The sequence below is a fragment of the Rhinolophus sinicus genome, chromosome 2 (assembly GCF_057876585.1).
Source record: "Rhinolophus sinicus isolate RSI-liver-muscle chromosome 2, RSI-T2T, whole genome shotgun sequence".
In the NCBI taxonomy this organism is placed as follows: Eukaryota; Metazoa; Chordata; class Mammalia; order Chiroptera; family Rhinolophidae; genus Rhinolophus; species Rhinolophus sinicus.
Genome location: NC_142502.1, coordinates 38,843,616 through 38,860,588, shown reverse-complemented (window position 1 = coordinate 38,860,588; position 16,973 = coordinate 38,843,616). Strand labels below are relative to the sequence as shown.

Here is a 16,973-nt window from a genome sequence, read left to right as displayed (position 1 = left end):
GTCCAAGGATAATTTATAATCAATGACAGAGCTGAGGGGCTCTCACATACTCAAGAAGTACATGGTCTTGTGGCAAATGGCTGGTACCCTTGTCCTTCAATCTAAAAAGACCCACGTCTATGGAAGTCATCCTAACACACACACACACACACACACACACACACACACACACACACACACGCACCATGGCTTAGACGGTAGACTTTGTCAGCTTAGTGCTGGTCTAGCAGTTATCTTTTCTGAAAGTTAAGCTCCCTTCCATTTTCTTAGAAGTCACTATTTTCTACAAGTTCTATAGGCCTAGACATTGTCAATTTCAACGTCAGCCTACTTGAAGAAGACATAACTTCCTTCTATAAGGTAGCTCATTTAAAACTTCCTGGTAATGAAAATAAAATTTGGGCTGATCATTTAACCTAGTTGAATATTAACAAAGTAAAAGGCATAAGTAAACTAATAATAGTTTTCATTGCACTAAATGTCTAAAAATCCACACATCCAGACTTACATACATTCAAAATTACAAATTATCTAATCAAGTGAAGTACACTTGGCCAAAGAACAAAATTTAAAAAGCATAAATAGCAGTTGTGCTAGAGTGATATGGAAATATAAGCTACCTTTTTCCTTCTTGAGAATCTGCTAATTCTATAGTCATGTTATCTAATATGGCTGTTTTAAATTCAAGTTTAAATAAATTAAGTAAAATTGAAAATTCAGGTCCTCAGTCACAGGAGACATATTTGGCCCACGTGGCTAGTGACTACCGTAGTAGACAGCACAGATATAGAACATCATGGAAAGTTCTAGTTGACCATGTTATTTTATAGTAAGTACTCTGTCTTCATTCTTTGTACTATTTATATTTGATTATTGACTTTTTCAAGATGTAAGTATATTTCAAAATATTCAATTAAAAATGTTCATAAAGGAAAATGTAATTTTATGACCAATATTTAAAAGTTAAATTACCTATTTCCCTTTAAAAATAAAACTCTTTAACACAGATAGTAAATAATAACTAGTGAAAATACTAGTTGTTACAAATATTTTTCAGAAAATTGTGAACATTCAAATCTCTTCACGTTTAAGGACAGAACAGAATGTGCTTCTTCTCTACCTGTCTTCTGCTGATGTCTATGCTTCTCTCTAATTCCAAACTGGCAGCTGCCAATTCTTGATGATGATTATGCCGTAACAAGTCAATTGCAGCTGCATGTTGATGGTTTAGTTCTGAGCGTAATGAAGCTAGAATCCAAGAGGAAAAAAAAGAGTTTAGCATATTTTTAAAATATTATCAATATTTAGATAAATATTATAAAAGTCACAAAATATCATTTTCTAAATTAGGACACTTGTATACGCCCATTAAAATCTCACAGAATTGTGTATACCACTTGAAATACTATCAGCAGACTATCATAGAATATTATAAATTTTGAGGTCACCTAGCTTTAATGAGAATAAGAAAATTTTCAGCTTTTCCAATAGATCAATATATTTCTATACATGTTTTCAGTTTGCAATCAAGGCGCTAATGGAGATGCACTATGAGAATAATAACATTTCCGAGTTGAATGGTACCATAACACATATTTTGGAGGCAACTTCTCATCCAGGTAAGAATTCTTCCACAATATCCCTAAAAGATGTTAACCACTGGCTGGTGAATGCTTTTAGTGTTTTGGAATTCATTTGAATTTGAGGTTAATTCATTTGAATTTGAGGTTACTTCATTTGAATTTGAGGTTAGTTATTTCATATAATCCACATTTATTGAATGTTAGGTACAATACTAAAGGAGAATAAAATATGACCCTATCCTTGTAACTGCACAGGATAGAGGTGAAAGCATCTTGCCAGGGAATTAAGAGAGACATCAGACATGAGTATTAGTTATAACGAAAGCACAATAGTGGACACACCCAAATTTCCTAAGAGAGGGAAACTGAGGTTGCTACCACAAAGGAATTATCACACTAACTAGTTTAAAAGACTAGTAGGGTTCTCCAAGTGGAGAAGAGAAAAGCATTCAAGAAGAAGAGATAACATACGCAAGAACAGAAAGAATCTGATCTATCTGGCAGACTTTATAAGAAGTTTAGTGTGGCAGAAGCCCACAGAGCATGTACTAGAAAGAAAATGGAGCCCAATCTAAGAAAGTTTTAGTATAAAATGTATTTTACTTTATGTTTGGGTTCATGGTTCTCAAACTCAGCTATGTGTTGTAGTATGCCTGAGGGAACTTGTGAAACATGATCGTCTTCTGAAATACGAATTTTAATTGATTTTGGGAAAGCCATTATTTTTATATTAATGCAGGAGATATATAAGTGAGTAAAATATAAAATTTAAAGCTAAAACATGCTACTTCAAAGAAATGTGCTTGTAGCTAGTCAATTTAGGGTCCTTCTGATACCTCCATGTAAGGTATAAGTTCAGTCTCACTGGTATTAAGGACTTCAGTGGGAAAACTTGACAGGTAGTGATGAGGGACATGGGGAATCACTGAAGGATTTAAAGTCGGGAAGTTATATGGTGAGATTTGACTCTTACAAAGATTAACCTCACTGGAGTTTGGAGGATAGGCTATAGGAAGGGAAACCAGTGAGAAAGTTATGGTAATAATCCATGTGACAAATAATATGACCACAAACTAAGTATGGCAGAAAGACTAAAGAAAATCAAACAGATATAGGGAATATTTAAGAGGAGGAACTAATAGAATGTATAAGTGAAAGAGAAAAATTAAATGCATCTTCCAGATTCCTGGTTTGTGGGCAACTGGGTAAACAGTGATACCATTAATTCAAAGTGGATACAGGAATAGAAACACATTTTGTCCATGAGGGAAACAGTGAGTTCATATTTCAAATGCAGAGTATCAGTCAGAATGTCTAAAATGCAGTAAGAAATATAAATCTAATTCACAAGAAAAGCAGTATGACCTTGAAATACATATTTGGAGTCACTATCACAATAGATGGTAGTTGAAGACATGGATATGAATCCAATAACCAGGAAAAGCCTGAAGACTGAAAAACAGACCAGAAGGCTAGGGACTGAATCCTGGGAAATAGCAATATTTTATGGATGCACAGGGAAACAGAAGATTGAAGAACAGAGGTCAGAAAGGGAAGAACAGAGGACAGTTCTTTCCCCATGGAAACCAAGGGGAAAAAAGATTCAAGAAGGTCAAAGGGGTCTAATGATACAAACACGGCAAATCAGATGAGAGCTAGTGACAATACTTTTGGATTTGGAGTTTCAAAGTTCAATGGTGACCTCAGGAAGAGTAATTTCAATGGAATAATTGGGGTAAAATGTATGCCTGAAAAGATCCTGACAAAGGACTAGTATCTAGAATATCTAAAGAACTCTTAAACTTCAACAACAAAAATACAAACAATCCAATTAGAAGATATACAGATGGCAAATGAGTACATGAAAAAAATGGTCAATATCATCAGCCATTAGGGAAATGCAAAATAAAATTCACCATGAGATATCGCTACATTCCTATCAGAATGGCTAAAATACAAAATAATGACATCAAATGCTGGGGAAGATGTGAAAAAACTGGGTCACTCATATATTGCTAGTGGGGACGTAAAGTGGTACAGCCACTCTGGAAAACAGTTTGGCAGTTACTTAAAAAACTAAATATACAATTATTCTATGACCCAGTAACCGAGCTCCTGGGCATTTGTCCCAGGCAAATGAGAACTAGTTTACACAAAACTGAAAACCTCAGATAATCCTTCAATGGGTGAGGGACAACAAATGTGGTAGGTGAATACCATGGAATATTACTCAGCAATAAAAAGGGGCAAACTATTGATACATAAACCTGGATCAACCTCCAGAGAATTACTGTGTGTGAAAGAAAGCCAATCCCAAAGGTTACATATTGAATGATTCCATGTATAACTTTCTTAAAATGATAAAATCGTAAAAACGGAGAACAGATTAATGGCTGCCAGGAGTCATTAAAAATATTAGGAGAATTTGGAAAAACAAAAAACAAAAAAAATCAAACAGAAGGAAAACGAGACGGTAAAAATGAAAAGTTACTGAAAGACACTAAAAAACAAACAAACAAAAAGACCCTTTAAACATATATCGTTTTTCTTCAAAACTCATCTTTTTTAAAAAAAAGAGTAGTTATTTGAACACCTCAAAGATAAAAATCCCATTAAAAAATATCTGAAAAGTACCTTAAAAAAAGTCAGGCTTAAACATGACTTTTTTCATTAAAACAAACTCATTAAGTGGAAAATTCAGCCAATATAACTACTTAGTCTAAGGACTATTGGCTCCATGCCTCTCTCCCTTTCCTCACTAGATAATAGGAAGCCTCAACGTCCTCAACTCTGTTTAGTCCGCTAATGACAGACGGAAGCACCAATGAATGTTGCTCACAGAGCCAGAGTACAGAGAAAGTTGACAGGAATCTCACTTTTTTAATGTTTGCATTCTGTCCAATCTATTCCACCATACTCTCCTCTTCATATGGTAACTTCAAATAAAATATGTAGGACACTTAGATATTGTTTTAAAAATTAAAAATAAAATGTAGTGATTTGATGTTAAATTTTAAAGTAGAAGGATATATGAATAAATATGACAAGATTATAATCCATGCAAAATACCAAGCATAGCCTTTCCTTCATCCTCTAATTCAAAGCGAAGAGTCTGAAGTTCCTGTTCCATTTCTATCCGGAAGCCCTCCATTGACTGTCTGTGTGCATCTTTTAATGACTGAAGCTCTGCAGAATGCTTTTGTTGTAAATGGTTTTCAAGAGCCTAGAAAAGGAAAAACATTTAGATTATTATGTTAACATACAGGAAGGAAAATGCAAACATAATAAAAAATAATTATTAAAACTCAGTTATTATTTAAGAAAACGGCATTTTTAATTCATTTACAGGAAAATTAGATATAAGATAATCACCATTAGAAAATAAATTAGTGAAACCAGTTTGACTCAATGTATGGTGTTTGAATTGGGGTATGGACCCTTGACCGAAGGCAGTTTTCAAATAGTCATTTTCTAAAGCTGCCAAGGGGTGTAAACCACCTAAAATTAATGAATAATTCCTCTGTGTGCACAGTCTCAGACTTAGGAGAGGAGGAGGGCGAAAATGTGAAAAGGTCTCCTCCTGATTAGGACAAAAAAGGTGAGGGCTTTCACAGCTCCACCCTTATCTTTTGTAGCTACTTTCTACAGTCATTCTTAGCTCCTGTTTTATGAATAGAAGCAAGAGCTCTGAGAGGTGGTAGCTGCAAATGTAAGCTAAAGCCTTTCGTGTGATTAGTTTGGAAAACCTGGCCAGAGAGAACAAGACTGCATGTGGCTAAGACTAAGAAGATATAGGGCCACAGGAGGGACAAAATAGAGCTCCGGGTACTTCAAGTTTGGAGACTGAACTGTGCCAGGAAGGGCTTTCTTACTGTGATCTATAACATGACAGGTTTCTGAGAAAGGTACCATATTGTAACTAGGGATGCATTTCTTTAATCATTACTCTAAAATGCTGTTTTTAAAAATTAGCATTAGTATTTTAAAACAGTATGTTCACTGTTTTAAAAGTGTTTTATTTCTGGGGAAAAGAAGCATAGGTTTCTTTGAATACAGATAAAATAAAGGATTTCTAGTTTAGACAACATTACTTAGGTCGCTTGGCTACCTAATGACAGACAATAAAATTGCAGACTCTGATTTCTTTTGAAAAATGATTAAAGTTTTGAAAGACTGAATGTGGACAAGGAAAGTACTGATATGAGAGCTTATATGTTCTTAAAATTCACAGATGGTAGCCAATGAATACATTATTTAGCAATGCAATCAGGCCTAACTTTTAACCAAAGGGATTTCCTTGACCAGATCCACAGACTTCAACTTACTGTATAGGCAAGTTAACTGTTTTTAAAAGGATAGGACTTTCTTGTTGTTTTAATTTCTTTATAAGATACCACTTCTTAAAACAGTGCCTGCACCCAAATAAAGAATTAAGAAACAACCTACATCTGTAATGACTTACATATGTTGAAAATTATTGTTAGTAAAACTGTATTTTTTTATCAATCATTATCTTAATTACCTTAGGAGAAAGTGAAAAATAGTGTAAAGAAATAAACAATACCAAAATTCATCACATTAAGACTATGGCAAACTAACATTTTAGCACAGAACTGAGTAATCTCCCCAGAATCTGGGGAGATTCTGGCATATAATATGATTAATCCAATATATCGGGGTAGCCAAAAAATGTACACATTTTAAGAGATGTTATCTATGTATTACTTTTTGAAGTTGAATTGAATTACGGTAGCAATATGTAGTATGACATTAGCTCAAAAGATGGCATTAATCAAATGAATGCTAGCGTCAGTCATATTACAATTTTAATAGTTTTTTCCTTTCTTAAAATGTGTATACATTTTTTGACACACTCTCTATCTATTTGATCTCTTCTGTGTGATATGTTTGTATCACTACTTTTCATATAGCTTTTGGTGCTATACATGGGGGACTGCACTATTTAAAAATGTCTCCAATTTCATTTCATTGTAAATTTTGTACATAAGAAAAAAAGTGAGGGAAAAATATCTGTGTTAAAAATTATACAAATTCGGGCCGGCCCGGTGGCTCAGGTGGTTAGGGCTCCGTGTTCCTAACTCCGAAGGCTGCCGGTTCGATTCCCACATGGGCCAGTGGGCTCTCAATCACAAGGTTGCCAGTTCAATCCCTCGAGTCCCGCAAGGGATGGTGGGCAGTGCCCCCTGCAACTAAAATTGAACATGGCACCTTGAGCTGAGCTGCCGCTGAGCTCCCGGATGGCTCAGTTGGTTGGAGCGTGTCCTCTCAACCACAAGGTTGCTGGTTCGACTCCCGCAAGGGATGGTGGGCTGTGCCCCCTGCAACTAAAATTGAACATGGCACCTTGAGCTGAGCTGCCGCTGAGCTCCCGGATGGCTCAGTTGGTTGGAGCGTGTCCTCTCAACCACAAGGTTGCCGGTTCGACTCCCGCAAGGGATGGTGGGCTGTGCCCCCTGCAACTAGCAACGGCAACTGGACCTGGAGCTGAGCTGCGCCCTCCACAACTAAGACTGAAAGAACAACAACTTGAAGCTGAACAGCACCCTCCACAACTAAGATTGAAAGGACAACAACTTGACTTGGAGAAAAATCCTGGAAGTGCACACTGTTCCCCAATAAAGTCCTGTTCCCCTTCCCCAATAAAATCTTTAAAAAAAAAAAAAAAAAAATTATACAAATTCTTTGGATCCATGTGTCTTTTATAGGTCTGGCCTGAGGGAAACATTTAAAATTTGATGAAAGACAGTATTATAAGTTCAAGATAGTATTAAGTGATTCTAGTGGTTACAGCTCAGTAAGACCATGCTAAATTTATTTAATTACTGATAACTACATGTAAACCAGATGACATATTAGTCTCATCATGAACTTGGCATTATGATGGGAAAGATTTAAAATGTTGGCCCTAGTCTAACTTGTCTGCTATAGTGTGTACTATATGTTTATGTGTAAGCTATATGTATATGTAAACTACATGTATATGTTTAAACACTTGTGACCAGGAAATAATATCCTAGAAAACACATTAAAATAAAGCTGTACATAATTTTTTGGAATAAAAAAATAAATTCTTAAGAATTTGAAGATTAATTATTATTAGGCTGTTGGATTATATTTGAATAAACGTCACATTAAACTTACTCTTTGTTCCTTTTCCTTTTCTTCTTCCATAGTTTGAAATGCAAGGACATGTGCTTCTTTTAAAGATTTATGTCTTTGTTGATGTTGTTCCTCTAATTCTTCAAGCTCTTGTGTAAGTCTTTGTCGTTCTTGTGTAAACTGGGCTTGCAGCTGCTGCAAAGAAGTCTGAGACTGGGAAAGCTGCATCTCCAGGTTCTGCTTCAGCAAGGAAATCTGTGCCACGGAACGGTACACAATGAAGCAAAAATACAAGGTACATGTCACAAATTGCCAGTCTAAGAAAAAAAGCATTTCAAAGACATTAACTACAGGCAAAACAAGTGTCTTAAGAAAGTGTCCACTTAAAATGTTTACAATATACCATAGATATCTAATCTTTAGGTATCATTTTTAATTGTATTTTCAGTAGTTAGCCTAAAAATAGACTGTTTAAGTGCTGTTGTTTGCAGACTCTAAAGAACACTGCAGCCCACATTTAGAAATACAACGAAAAACTATGCTGTATTGCAATAAGCATTCATAATATGAAATAAAAGCAGACGACAACTAACATATTTAGTAAGTTATAGTCACTTCAAGGAGATAGTATGAAAAGTTAAACTGCTTATTTATGAGGTGTCGCATCCAGTGCAACACGGGCAGTGAGAGAACGAGAAGGGGCGGTGAAGGGTTAAGAAAGAAACAGAAATCAAGGAAGTTCTGAAACAGGGGCCAAGGGTCTCACAGCCTCAAAGGAGAGAGCCCCAAATCGGGCCAACCTGTGGCTTTTATTGAAGCACATGCAAGGAAACAGCATTGTTTTTACTACAGTCTGTGAGTCCCATACACCATACCAGAAAACTGGTTCAAACCAATCACCTTGCCTTTCGAAAGTCCCATGATGTATAAATAATTGTTGTTTGTACCTCCCCAGGGACCAAAACCTTTATGTTGGAAAACTTACTGAGATGGAGAACTGATGTTATCACATCTAGAATCACTTCCCAATCAGGTTGTGGGAAGGAATACAGCCACACAGGCAGAAGCTCTCCTTAGACAGGGGAAGGTGGGGATCTATGCCCACCTCTATCAACCCTGTGAGTTCTCCTGCTGGTCCCACACGACTGTGCCTGTCTTAGGTTGTTCTCCTTTCTTGAGGAATCTTACCGGTCCTTGGCTAGCCAGCCATCCTTTGGGGCCAAACAAGAAGATGGCATAAAGGGGAAGCAATGCCCCTGAAAGGAATAGTCTCACAGACTCTTCTTTCTTTTTAGGGGTAGGCACGAGGGGACAGACAGGCAGGCAGCTGCATGACAACACTGAGGCAGGACAGTTGAGTAGTTAAGACTGGCCTCTGAGTTAAAATCCTAGCTCTATCATCTGTTAGTATCAACACCTCACCTGGCTGTGTGAGAATGAAGTGTGTTACACAGAATTCACATAGAACAGCCGCTGGCATGTAGTCAGTACTTGATAAATGTTAGCGAAGATTATTTGAGGATTAAAAATCTACTCTTTATAAAAGATTTATCAGTTCATAATTTAGATTCCTGTGTTAAAGAAATATATTTTTTTTTAAATTTTGATTTAATTACAAGACTTGCAAACAAAGACTTGCAAACCTTCAAGCCTTTTAAAAATCACAATCCTCTAGTTATAGCCTTAAAATAAAGACAGGTGCTTTTCTCTCACTATGGAAAAGTGATTTGTCACTCCTTTTGAAAACACACAACATCACCCTTAATGTGTCTGCATTGCTTCTGTCTTAAAATACTTAAAATTAAATTCTTTTAAAGAATAAAAACACAAAACACATGTAAATGTATAAACGAGTATATATACATATGTTCATCTATATATGTTTGATGAGACCATTTAGCTTAATCTATTTCTCTTCTCATATACAGGAAACTGTAACTTGAAACTAGATAACCATATTCTTAATAGGAACCTGAATCTAAGGGGAACTTAGGGGACAGAGATAAAAAGTTGACACATGCGTTCCATAAAGTAACTTAAGATTGTATGTGTTCATATACAAGTAAAACAGTTTCTACGGCCAACAAAGCCAATGGAAAGAGGAAACTTTAAAGGGAGTTTTGTAAATGGGAAAAGACTTTCATTGGAGTGATGGAAGGCAGATACAGACTCCCTCACATGTCTCACAAAGGAAGGTACTGGAAATGAAAGAGAAAGGGTGAAGGGTCACCAGAGATGCAAAATAGGAAAGAGAAATAAGAAAGGAGGAATGGAAGACAGGAAAAGGTCAGAGGCAAGTGGCAGGAAAACAGTCGCAGGCTAGTGAGCTAAGGGTGGATGACTAGCGGTCTGGAAGGGTTTTGGACAAAGCTCTAAATCAGGATGAGTTGTAAAGGTTACACATGCCTTTAAGGAGCTAGTCAAGCGCTGGTGAGAAATGATACAACTGACACAGATGTTCAATCTGTCTTAATGTATTTCCAAAGAAGTGACTCTACAGAGTGTCACTTCTACTTACTGATTTCTAAACAGACCTAAGGTTTCAGAAGTTATTTCCTATGATTAGAGCCAAGGAGGAAACAGGCAATGCCTACACCTCTAAATGGCAGTGGCACTCATACTTTATCAACGAATAAACCCTGCAAGTGTGAAAATGGCAGAAGAATGTCACAGCAACAGCTAAGGCCATCCTTGTCAATTCGGAAGACCAAGGCAAATTATACTATGTAACTTCTCACAATTTTATGCAAAGAAAATCAAGAGGAAATGAATACTAAGGACAGCCCAGAAAGAAAAAATAAATTATAAAAGGCAACAAAAATGTGTGTTTGTGAACACTGGTATGTAACTGGTAGTCATTTTCTTCCCAGCCAGCTGGTTCTTAAATAGAGAAAGAACCTACCCACTCTCTTCCCCAGTTCAACTCTAGTCCCAGACCCACCATGTGACTAGCTGCCTTGTCTCAGGTGACAACTTGTTAGTCTTTTCCTAACACTCCTATATATATGCTATACTACATGTCAAAAAATGATTCTAGTCAAAGCTATTACTTGGCCACTGGCCAAATGAGGACTAAAATCCACCCAGCCAACAAACTGCTCACCAAGCCGCCTGCCCTGGTATGCACTGTGTCCACCCAAAGGAAGTGGGCATACTTCTGATTTGCACACAGGCATCATATGGGCCAGCAATGGCCCTGGATCCTGTCCACCAATTAAGTGTACAGTTAGGTTAGTATGTAGCTAATCAGTTCATAGCAGTGTATCTTATTTTCTGCAATGCCTACTTCAAAAGTCCACTGCATCAGAAAGAGAGCGCCTATGTTAATTTGACTATAATTTGACTCACACTTGAACTAGTTAAGGATGAAACTTATGAAGAAATATAACATTTAAAATGCATGAAGTACCACAGTAATGTAATAGTTATACATTTAAAGTCTAGCACACTTTCAAACCTCTCCAGCTTAAATAAAATATAAATATTTTACATCATAATATACTTTACCTTGAAAGAACTCCAATGTAATATTTTTCATTTTAGGATATATGATTAATCTTTGTCTCTATACTCAAGAAAATGTAAAGTATGTGCAAAAAGACATTATCATGCAATTTAGTACTTAAATATATGTAGACATTTTATATTAACTTTGAAAGCACACCAAAATAATATTACGGCTATCTAAAATCTTTGGATTCATGCTCAAGACAGTAACATGAATTATATGCAGAAAGCCTTTATCATGCAATGCAGCATCAAAACATTTTGTTCTTTTTATCAATAAATTAGTACAATTGCATTAAATTGACAGCCTTTATTCAGTATGGAAAGTACATGGCACTTTAAAAGACAAATAATGAGCAAAGCAATGTAAAATGCTGAGTATAGTATACTTTATGGAAACATGTTAATATAAAACTTCACTAATTCAAAATAAAAGAGAACAAAGTTTTACATTAACTTGGGCAACTCTGATCAATATGTTTATAACAGAATTATAGAAAGACATTTATGTGTTGAATAAATGAATAAGAAATAGAAGTTGTTTCAATTTATATATTCAAATTTTGTAGTATATGGTATTAGTTTCTTCATGTTATAATTTAAATTCTTATTTTGTTGATTTTTAAATAAACCAAAAAGAGTCCTTATTTCAGAAAAAAAACTGTAATCCGTATTTTAAAAATACGTAACACAGCAGTTTAAACGTGAATAATATAAATGTTGTACTGATCAACAGGTACCAGATAATTCACAAATAATTTAAAGGGCAGACTGCACTGATAGTAAGTGCTACCTTCTGATTTCTATCACTTAAAATACTCTTGCTTTTTTGAAAATTAAGTGTTTTAAAACTTTCAAAAAGACTAAACTTAAGAACTATGGATACATTTTTCTGAATAAAGGAAAGCTTTATCTATTTCCTACAGAGCAGTTTCACAGGATTCTGTACCTCAGCAATGGTGCTTAAAGAACTCCCTCAAAATAGCAACTGAAACATCAAATCTGAGGTATTGGATATGACAAGATGTCAACATGGGACGTGCCATTAATTATGTGCATCCTACCTACCACTTTTGGATTTTGATGCACTGTTGTTGTTGTTTTTTCTCCCCAAAAATATCAGTTTTGTTATAAAAAGTATACAAACAATTTATCCTCAAAACAAAGCATTTCTTGAGATAGAAAATGTAATCTGTGGTTCTCAAATTTGGCTGTGTATCAGAATCATCTCTGTAGATTTTAATAAATATACTTGCCCAGACCTGATCCCTTGATATTCTGACTTCATAGGCCTGGAATTGGGCCCAGGCCACCTAACATATTTTTATTCCAAATTACCAATGAAATAAGTATTCATTGTGAAAACTATTTTAAAATATAGGACTTATAAAATAAAAGGGAAACTCTCTTTCATTCCCTTTCCTCGCCAAATCCCAGTCCCTAAGGTTAACCAACGTTAACACTTTGGTATCTCCCCAGACTCCTATGACTTATCACTCTTGATATAATTGCCTGTTTGTTTTCTTTTGCTTTTTTAACTACATCATGTGTAAGTGGGGGGGATGATTTTCACCAAATGTAGAGAGTACATCAGTCATGATCTGACAAAAAAAATATTGGCTATGTCTTACACACACAAATTACTTGTGGGCCCCAGGGCGTACCTCAGGAGACCAGTGCTTAACACCCAAAGTAACTGAAACAGATCCACCGGGCTGCTGACTGGGACAGACATTCCATGTGTATTGCACAGAGGGTTAAAGGCCACTTCAAACGTCAAACCATGAGGTGTTGTCACCTGCAGGTGTTGAATACGCGATGGAGTGGCTTTTCACACATCCAATTCTATGCAGCTTCCTCCAGGATGAGTATTCTCATGGATTTATTCAGTGATGGTTAATGACTTTTCCATTAAGGAGGCCAAGGAGTTTGTGTTTTTATAGGTTTGTTCCTCCCTTCATAGTGTTATTTATGGGGTACACATATCCATGTAACTAGGTATACCCCATTCTTTTCAATGACTACGTAGACTTCCTAGTGCAGGTACTGTTCCCTGCCTCCTGGACAGTCTCCTCCTTTCCTTTCTTCCCAGTTAGCTGAACACTTGAGTATGTCCAGGGACTGAATGGGAATCTCCATCTTAAAGAAGATAGGCCCCTCTCCTCGCACTGAGGGATAGATTATGCCTGAGGTAAGTAAGTCACAGAAATCTAATTCTAAGGACATGTCATCTGCTTTCATTAATGAGCTAAAAGAGAGTATGAAGTTATGAGGGGGATTTGGGGGAAAAGATTTTATTTCCTGAGAAAAGTAAAAAACACTTAAGGAAAGCCTCTTGCATTAGCACAGTTGTTCAAGAACATGATATCTGGAGCTGGAGCAGCCATGTTGCCACTATGACATGACAAACTAAAGGTCAAAAGTTAACACATTGAGCATGACAAAGCAGAAGTTCAGAAAAAAACCTGAGTTCTTAGCTAAATATGCTGACAGCTTAAGCCACTGTTAACTGGATGTTCTGCTTATAGCCAAATGCATCTTAACAGACATAATGCCAAAATACAATACACTATAAATTACTTTACTCCTTCCAGATGGAAATGTAGATTGTCTCACCTAGTTTTGCTATTACAAATATTGAGTAAGAGCAATTCTGAATTGTTCGTAAGTTTTTGGTATTTTCTAAGAAGACCTATTCACTGAATTAAGAACCACAATAATACCTGCTTAATGTTCTTAAGATATTTCTGGAATATGTTCCCAATTATTCTCTCATTCTCAGGTGAAAAAAATTAGAAAGCTTTTATAAAGAACAGAGGTATCAATAATCACGTGTTTTTTAGAACAAGACAGTTTATAGTGGAAGCTTCTTGCATAGAAGGCTGGGTAACGACAATGTGAGGAGGGGGTGGGTAGATGATCACACTGCTGAGCAACACTCTGACAGGTCATATTTTGTTTGGATGATGACTCAGTGAAGAGTTCATCCTCAGTGGCTATGATGTTACAAAAGAGAATTAATTAATGGGGATCTCACTGTGTTATCAGCCCCTTTTACTTTTTCTGTAAGAGATGAATCAAGGCATTCTCATTCTAGTTACTAATATATTTAACTTCAATAAGGATGTTTTTATTTTAATGAACACATTTTCATTTATAATTTCACTTATAACTATTAAGAAAAAAGTGACTATGTTGTCACAAGTATTCTGAAGTACAATTCAATTAATTTTGACAATAATCATATCTAACTTGGGTTCTTTACTATCCCAATTAGCACATACGTCAAAATGCCTGGATCAGGGCCGGCCCAGTGGCTCAGGCGGTTGGAGCTCCGTGCTCCTAACACCGAGGCTGCCGGTTCGATGCCCACATGGGCCAGTGCCAGATGGCTCAGTTGGTTGGAGCGCGGGCTCTCAGCCACAAGGTTGCCGATTTGACTCCTCAATTCCCGCAAGGGGTGGTGGGCTCAGCCCCCTGCAACTAAGATTGAACACGGCACCTGGCACCTTGAGCTGAGCTGCCGCTGAGCTCCTGGATGGCTCAGTTGGTTGGAGCGCATCGTCTCAACCACAAGGTTGCCGGTTCGACTCCTACAAGGGATGGTGGGCTGCGCCCCCTGCAACTAATGATGGCAACTGGACCTGGAGCTGAGCTGCGCCCTCCACAACTAAAATTGAAAGGACAACAACTTGACTTGGAAAAAGTCCTGGAAGTACACACCATTCCCCAAAAAAGTCCTGTTCCTCTTCCCCAATAAAAAATCTTAAAAAAAAAGTCTGGATCAATAATGCCGTAATAAAGGCCAAATTCTTAACAATGTTCTGTGTGACTATTAAAAAGAATTTCTAAATGTAGCCTTATTTCATCAACATTAAGATAATTATCTTTGTTACTTATTTTTAAATATATTAAAGGAAACAGTATTAAATGCATTTGTGTGTTTCTAATTATTTTTTATGTAGAAAGCAAAGTTGAATATGAAATGTAGATAAAATCTTTCTTTTCTTGCATAGTAGAAAGAAATTAGGGAGGTATGAGGAGATAGTTTCACTCTGGAAGTATCAAAACTTCACAGGAAATCTCTAGTATCAAAGCTTTGACTCTTCTAGTATAGGAATTGGCAGACTACAGCCTGTTTTTATAAATTAAATTTTACTGGGACACAGCCCCATGGATTCGTTTACATATTGTCTGTGCCTGCTTTTACAGGGCAGCAGCAGAAGCTGGCAGCTACCAAAGAAAGTGCATGGCCCGCAAGGCCAGAAGTATTTACTCTCTGGTCCTTTTTACAGAAAAAGTTTGCTCATCTCTGCCCTCAGATATCAAGAAAAATATTCAAAGATGTTCAGCTATCTGTTATCTTATTTTAAACAACAAATTGGGTATGGATTTGATATGCAAATAAATCTCATTTTTTCTCTAAACACCCAAACAATTTTTAATCGTTATTTAAATGGGACATCACTTTGAAGCTTAATTTCTGCATATTTGAGTTTACACAAGAAACAATAGCTTTGCTCATCCTTAGGAAAGGGTTTTACTTCACTTTAAATCTTTCAATAATTATAATGTAAAACATGTTCTGAATCTCATGAACCTTCACAACTGTGTAATCCATTTATTTATTTGTTTGTTTGTTTGTTTGTTTGTTTGAACCGGCAATCTTGGTGTTACCAGAACCATGCTCTAACCAACTGAGCTAACTGGCCACCCCCCTCTAATCCTTTTAAATAAAGACGTCTATTGATACCATTTTCCTAAAAACTAAACTAGTTTAACTAAAGAAGAAACACATTTACATTTATTTTCAATTCTATGAGTGTCAAATAGTTAAAACTTTTTCAAAAATATTACTGTATATTTCAAAATAAACATTAAAATAACAAATTTTATGCTTGAGATGTAAAATCTTGCTTGCCTTTATAATAAATATATGCTTATTAATATAATGCGGTAGATGTATGCACATACACAAATGAATGGCTGAAAAAAGCTCTTATTATCTATATACAAAATATATTTTACTGACTGCCAAAGTGTATTGTTTTATATCGTAAGTTAAAGCTTTAAAGCAGTGATGATGTTTATGCAAAATCAAAAGTGCAACATGCCCTTGTGTACAAATTGTAAGTGCCGCTCACTTACATTGTTGACAGATTTATGCAAAGCTTCACCCAGAGAGTGCCGCTATGAAGAAAAGATCACAGGAATAAAGGGAAACATTCAGAAATCAACTAAGTGAAAGGAAGAGGGATAAGAAGGGAGAGTAAAACACAGAACATTAATTATAATATGAGCAAGAAAAAATAAGTTGAAAACAGTTCTGAGAAAGAAATTAGACAAAAAGAAATTTAAGACATACAGTCTAAATTATCTGTACTCCCTTAAAACAGTGTGTGACGATTGTGGGCTGGTGACTTACCTATGCAGAAACACCAAAGGCTAGTGCATATAAATCAGATGATGGTTATTGAAGGACTGAGAAGGAATATTACTGGTCTAAATTCTTTCCAGAAATCTACAATATAGTGCTTCAAAGCATTACACTCAGTATTGGTGTAGGTTCATGAAGGATTTCTCTTAAGAGAAATGAGCAGATGAGAACTGAAACACTAACTTGATTAACTACATAATTTTGGGACCAAAAATAAATAAGAGCTAATCACTGAAAATGTGAAGATTTAATAATAACCTGGTTTAGTACTGGGGAAAAGAAAGAAGAGAGGCTTTCATAGCTTTTCAATCCTATTTTCTAGGACA

General features: G+C 36.0%; 1 protein-coding gene across 12 annotated transcripts in view; it reads right to left on the bottom strand.

Moving 5' to 3' along the window:
• FAM184A (family with sequence similarity 184 member A) overlaps positions 1-16,973 on the bottom strand; it is a 100,296-nt gene that overhangs the window by 14,691 nt on the left and 68,632 nt on the right. For 8 of the 12 annotated variants that reach the window (XR_016020191.1, XM_074333503.2, XM_019740984.3 and 5 more), the window contains 4 exons: positions 16,359-16,400; positions 7,746-7,958; positions 4,653-4,806; positions 1,121-1,248 (listed from right to left, as the gene is read on the bottom strand). Coding sequence is in view for 11 of the 12 variants with exons in the window: in XM_074333503.2 (XP_074189604.1) it covers positions 1,121-1,248; positions 4,653-4,806; positions 7,746-7,958; positions 16,359-16,400 (537 nt within the window). In the remaining variant the exon portion in view is untranslated. The remainder of the gene's footprint in view (positions 1-1,120; positions 1,249-4,652; positions 4,807-7,745; positions 7,959-16,358; positions 16,401-16,973) is intronic. The other 4 variants (XM_019740987.3, XM_019740990.3, XM_019740981.3 and 1 more) reach the window with 1 other exon arrangement.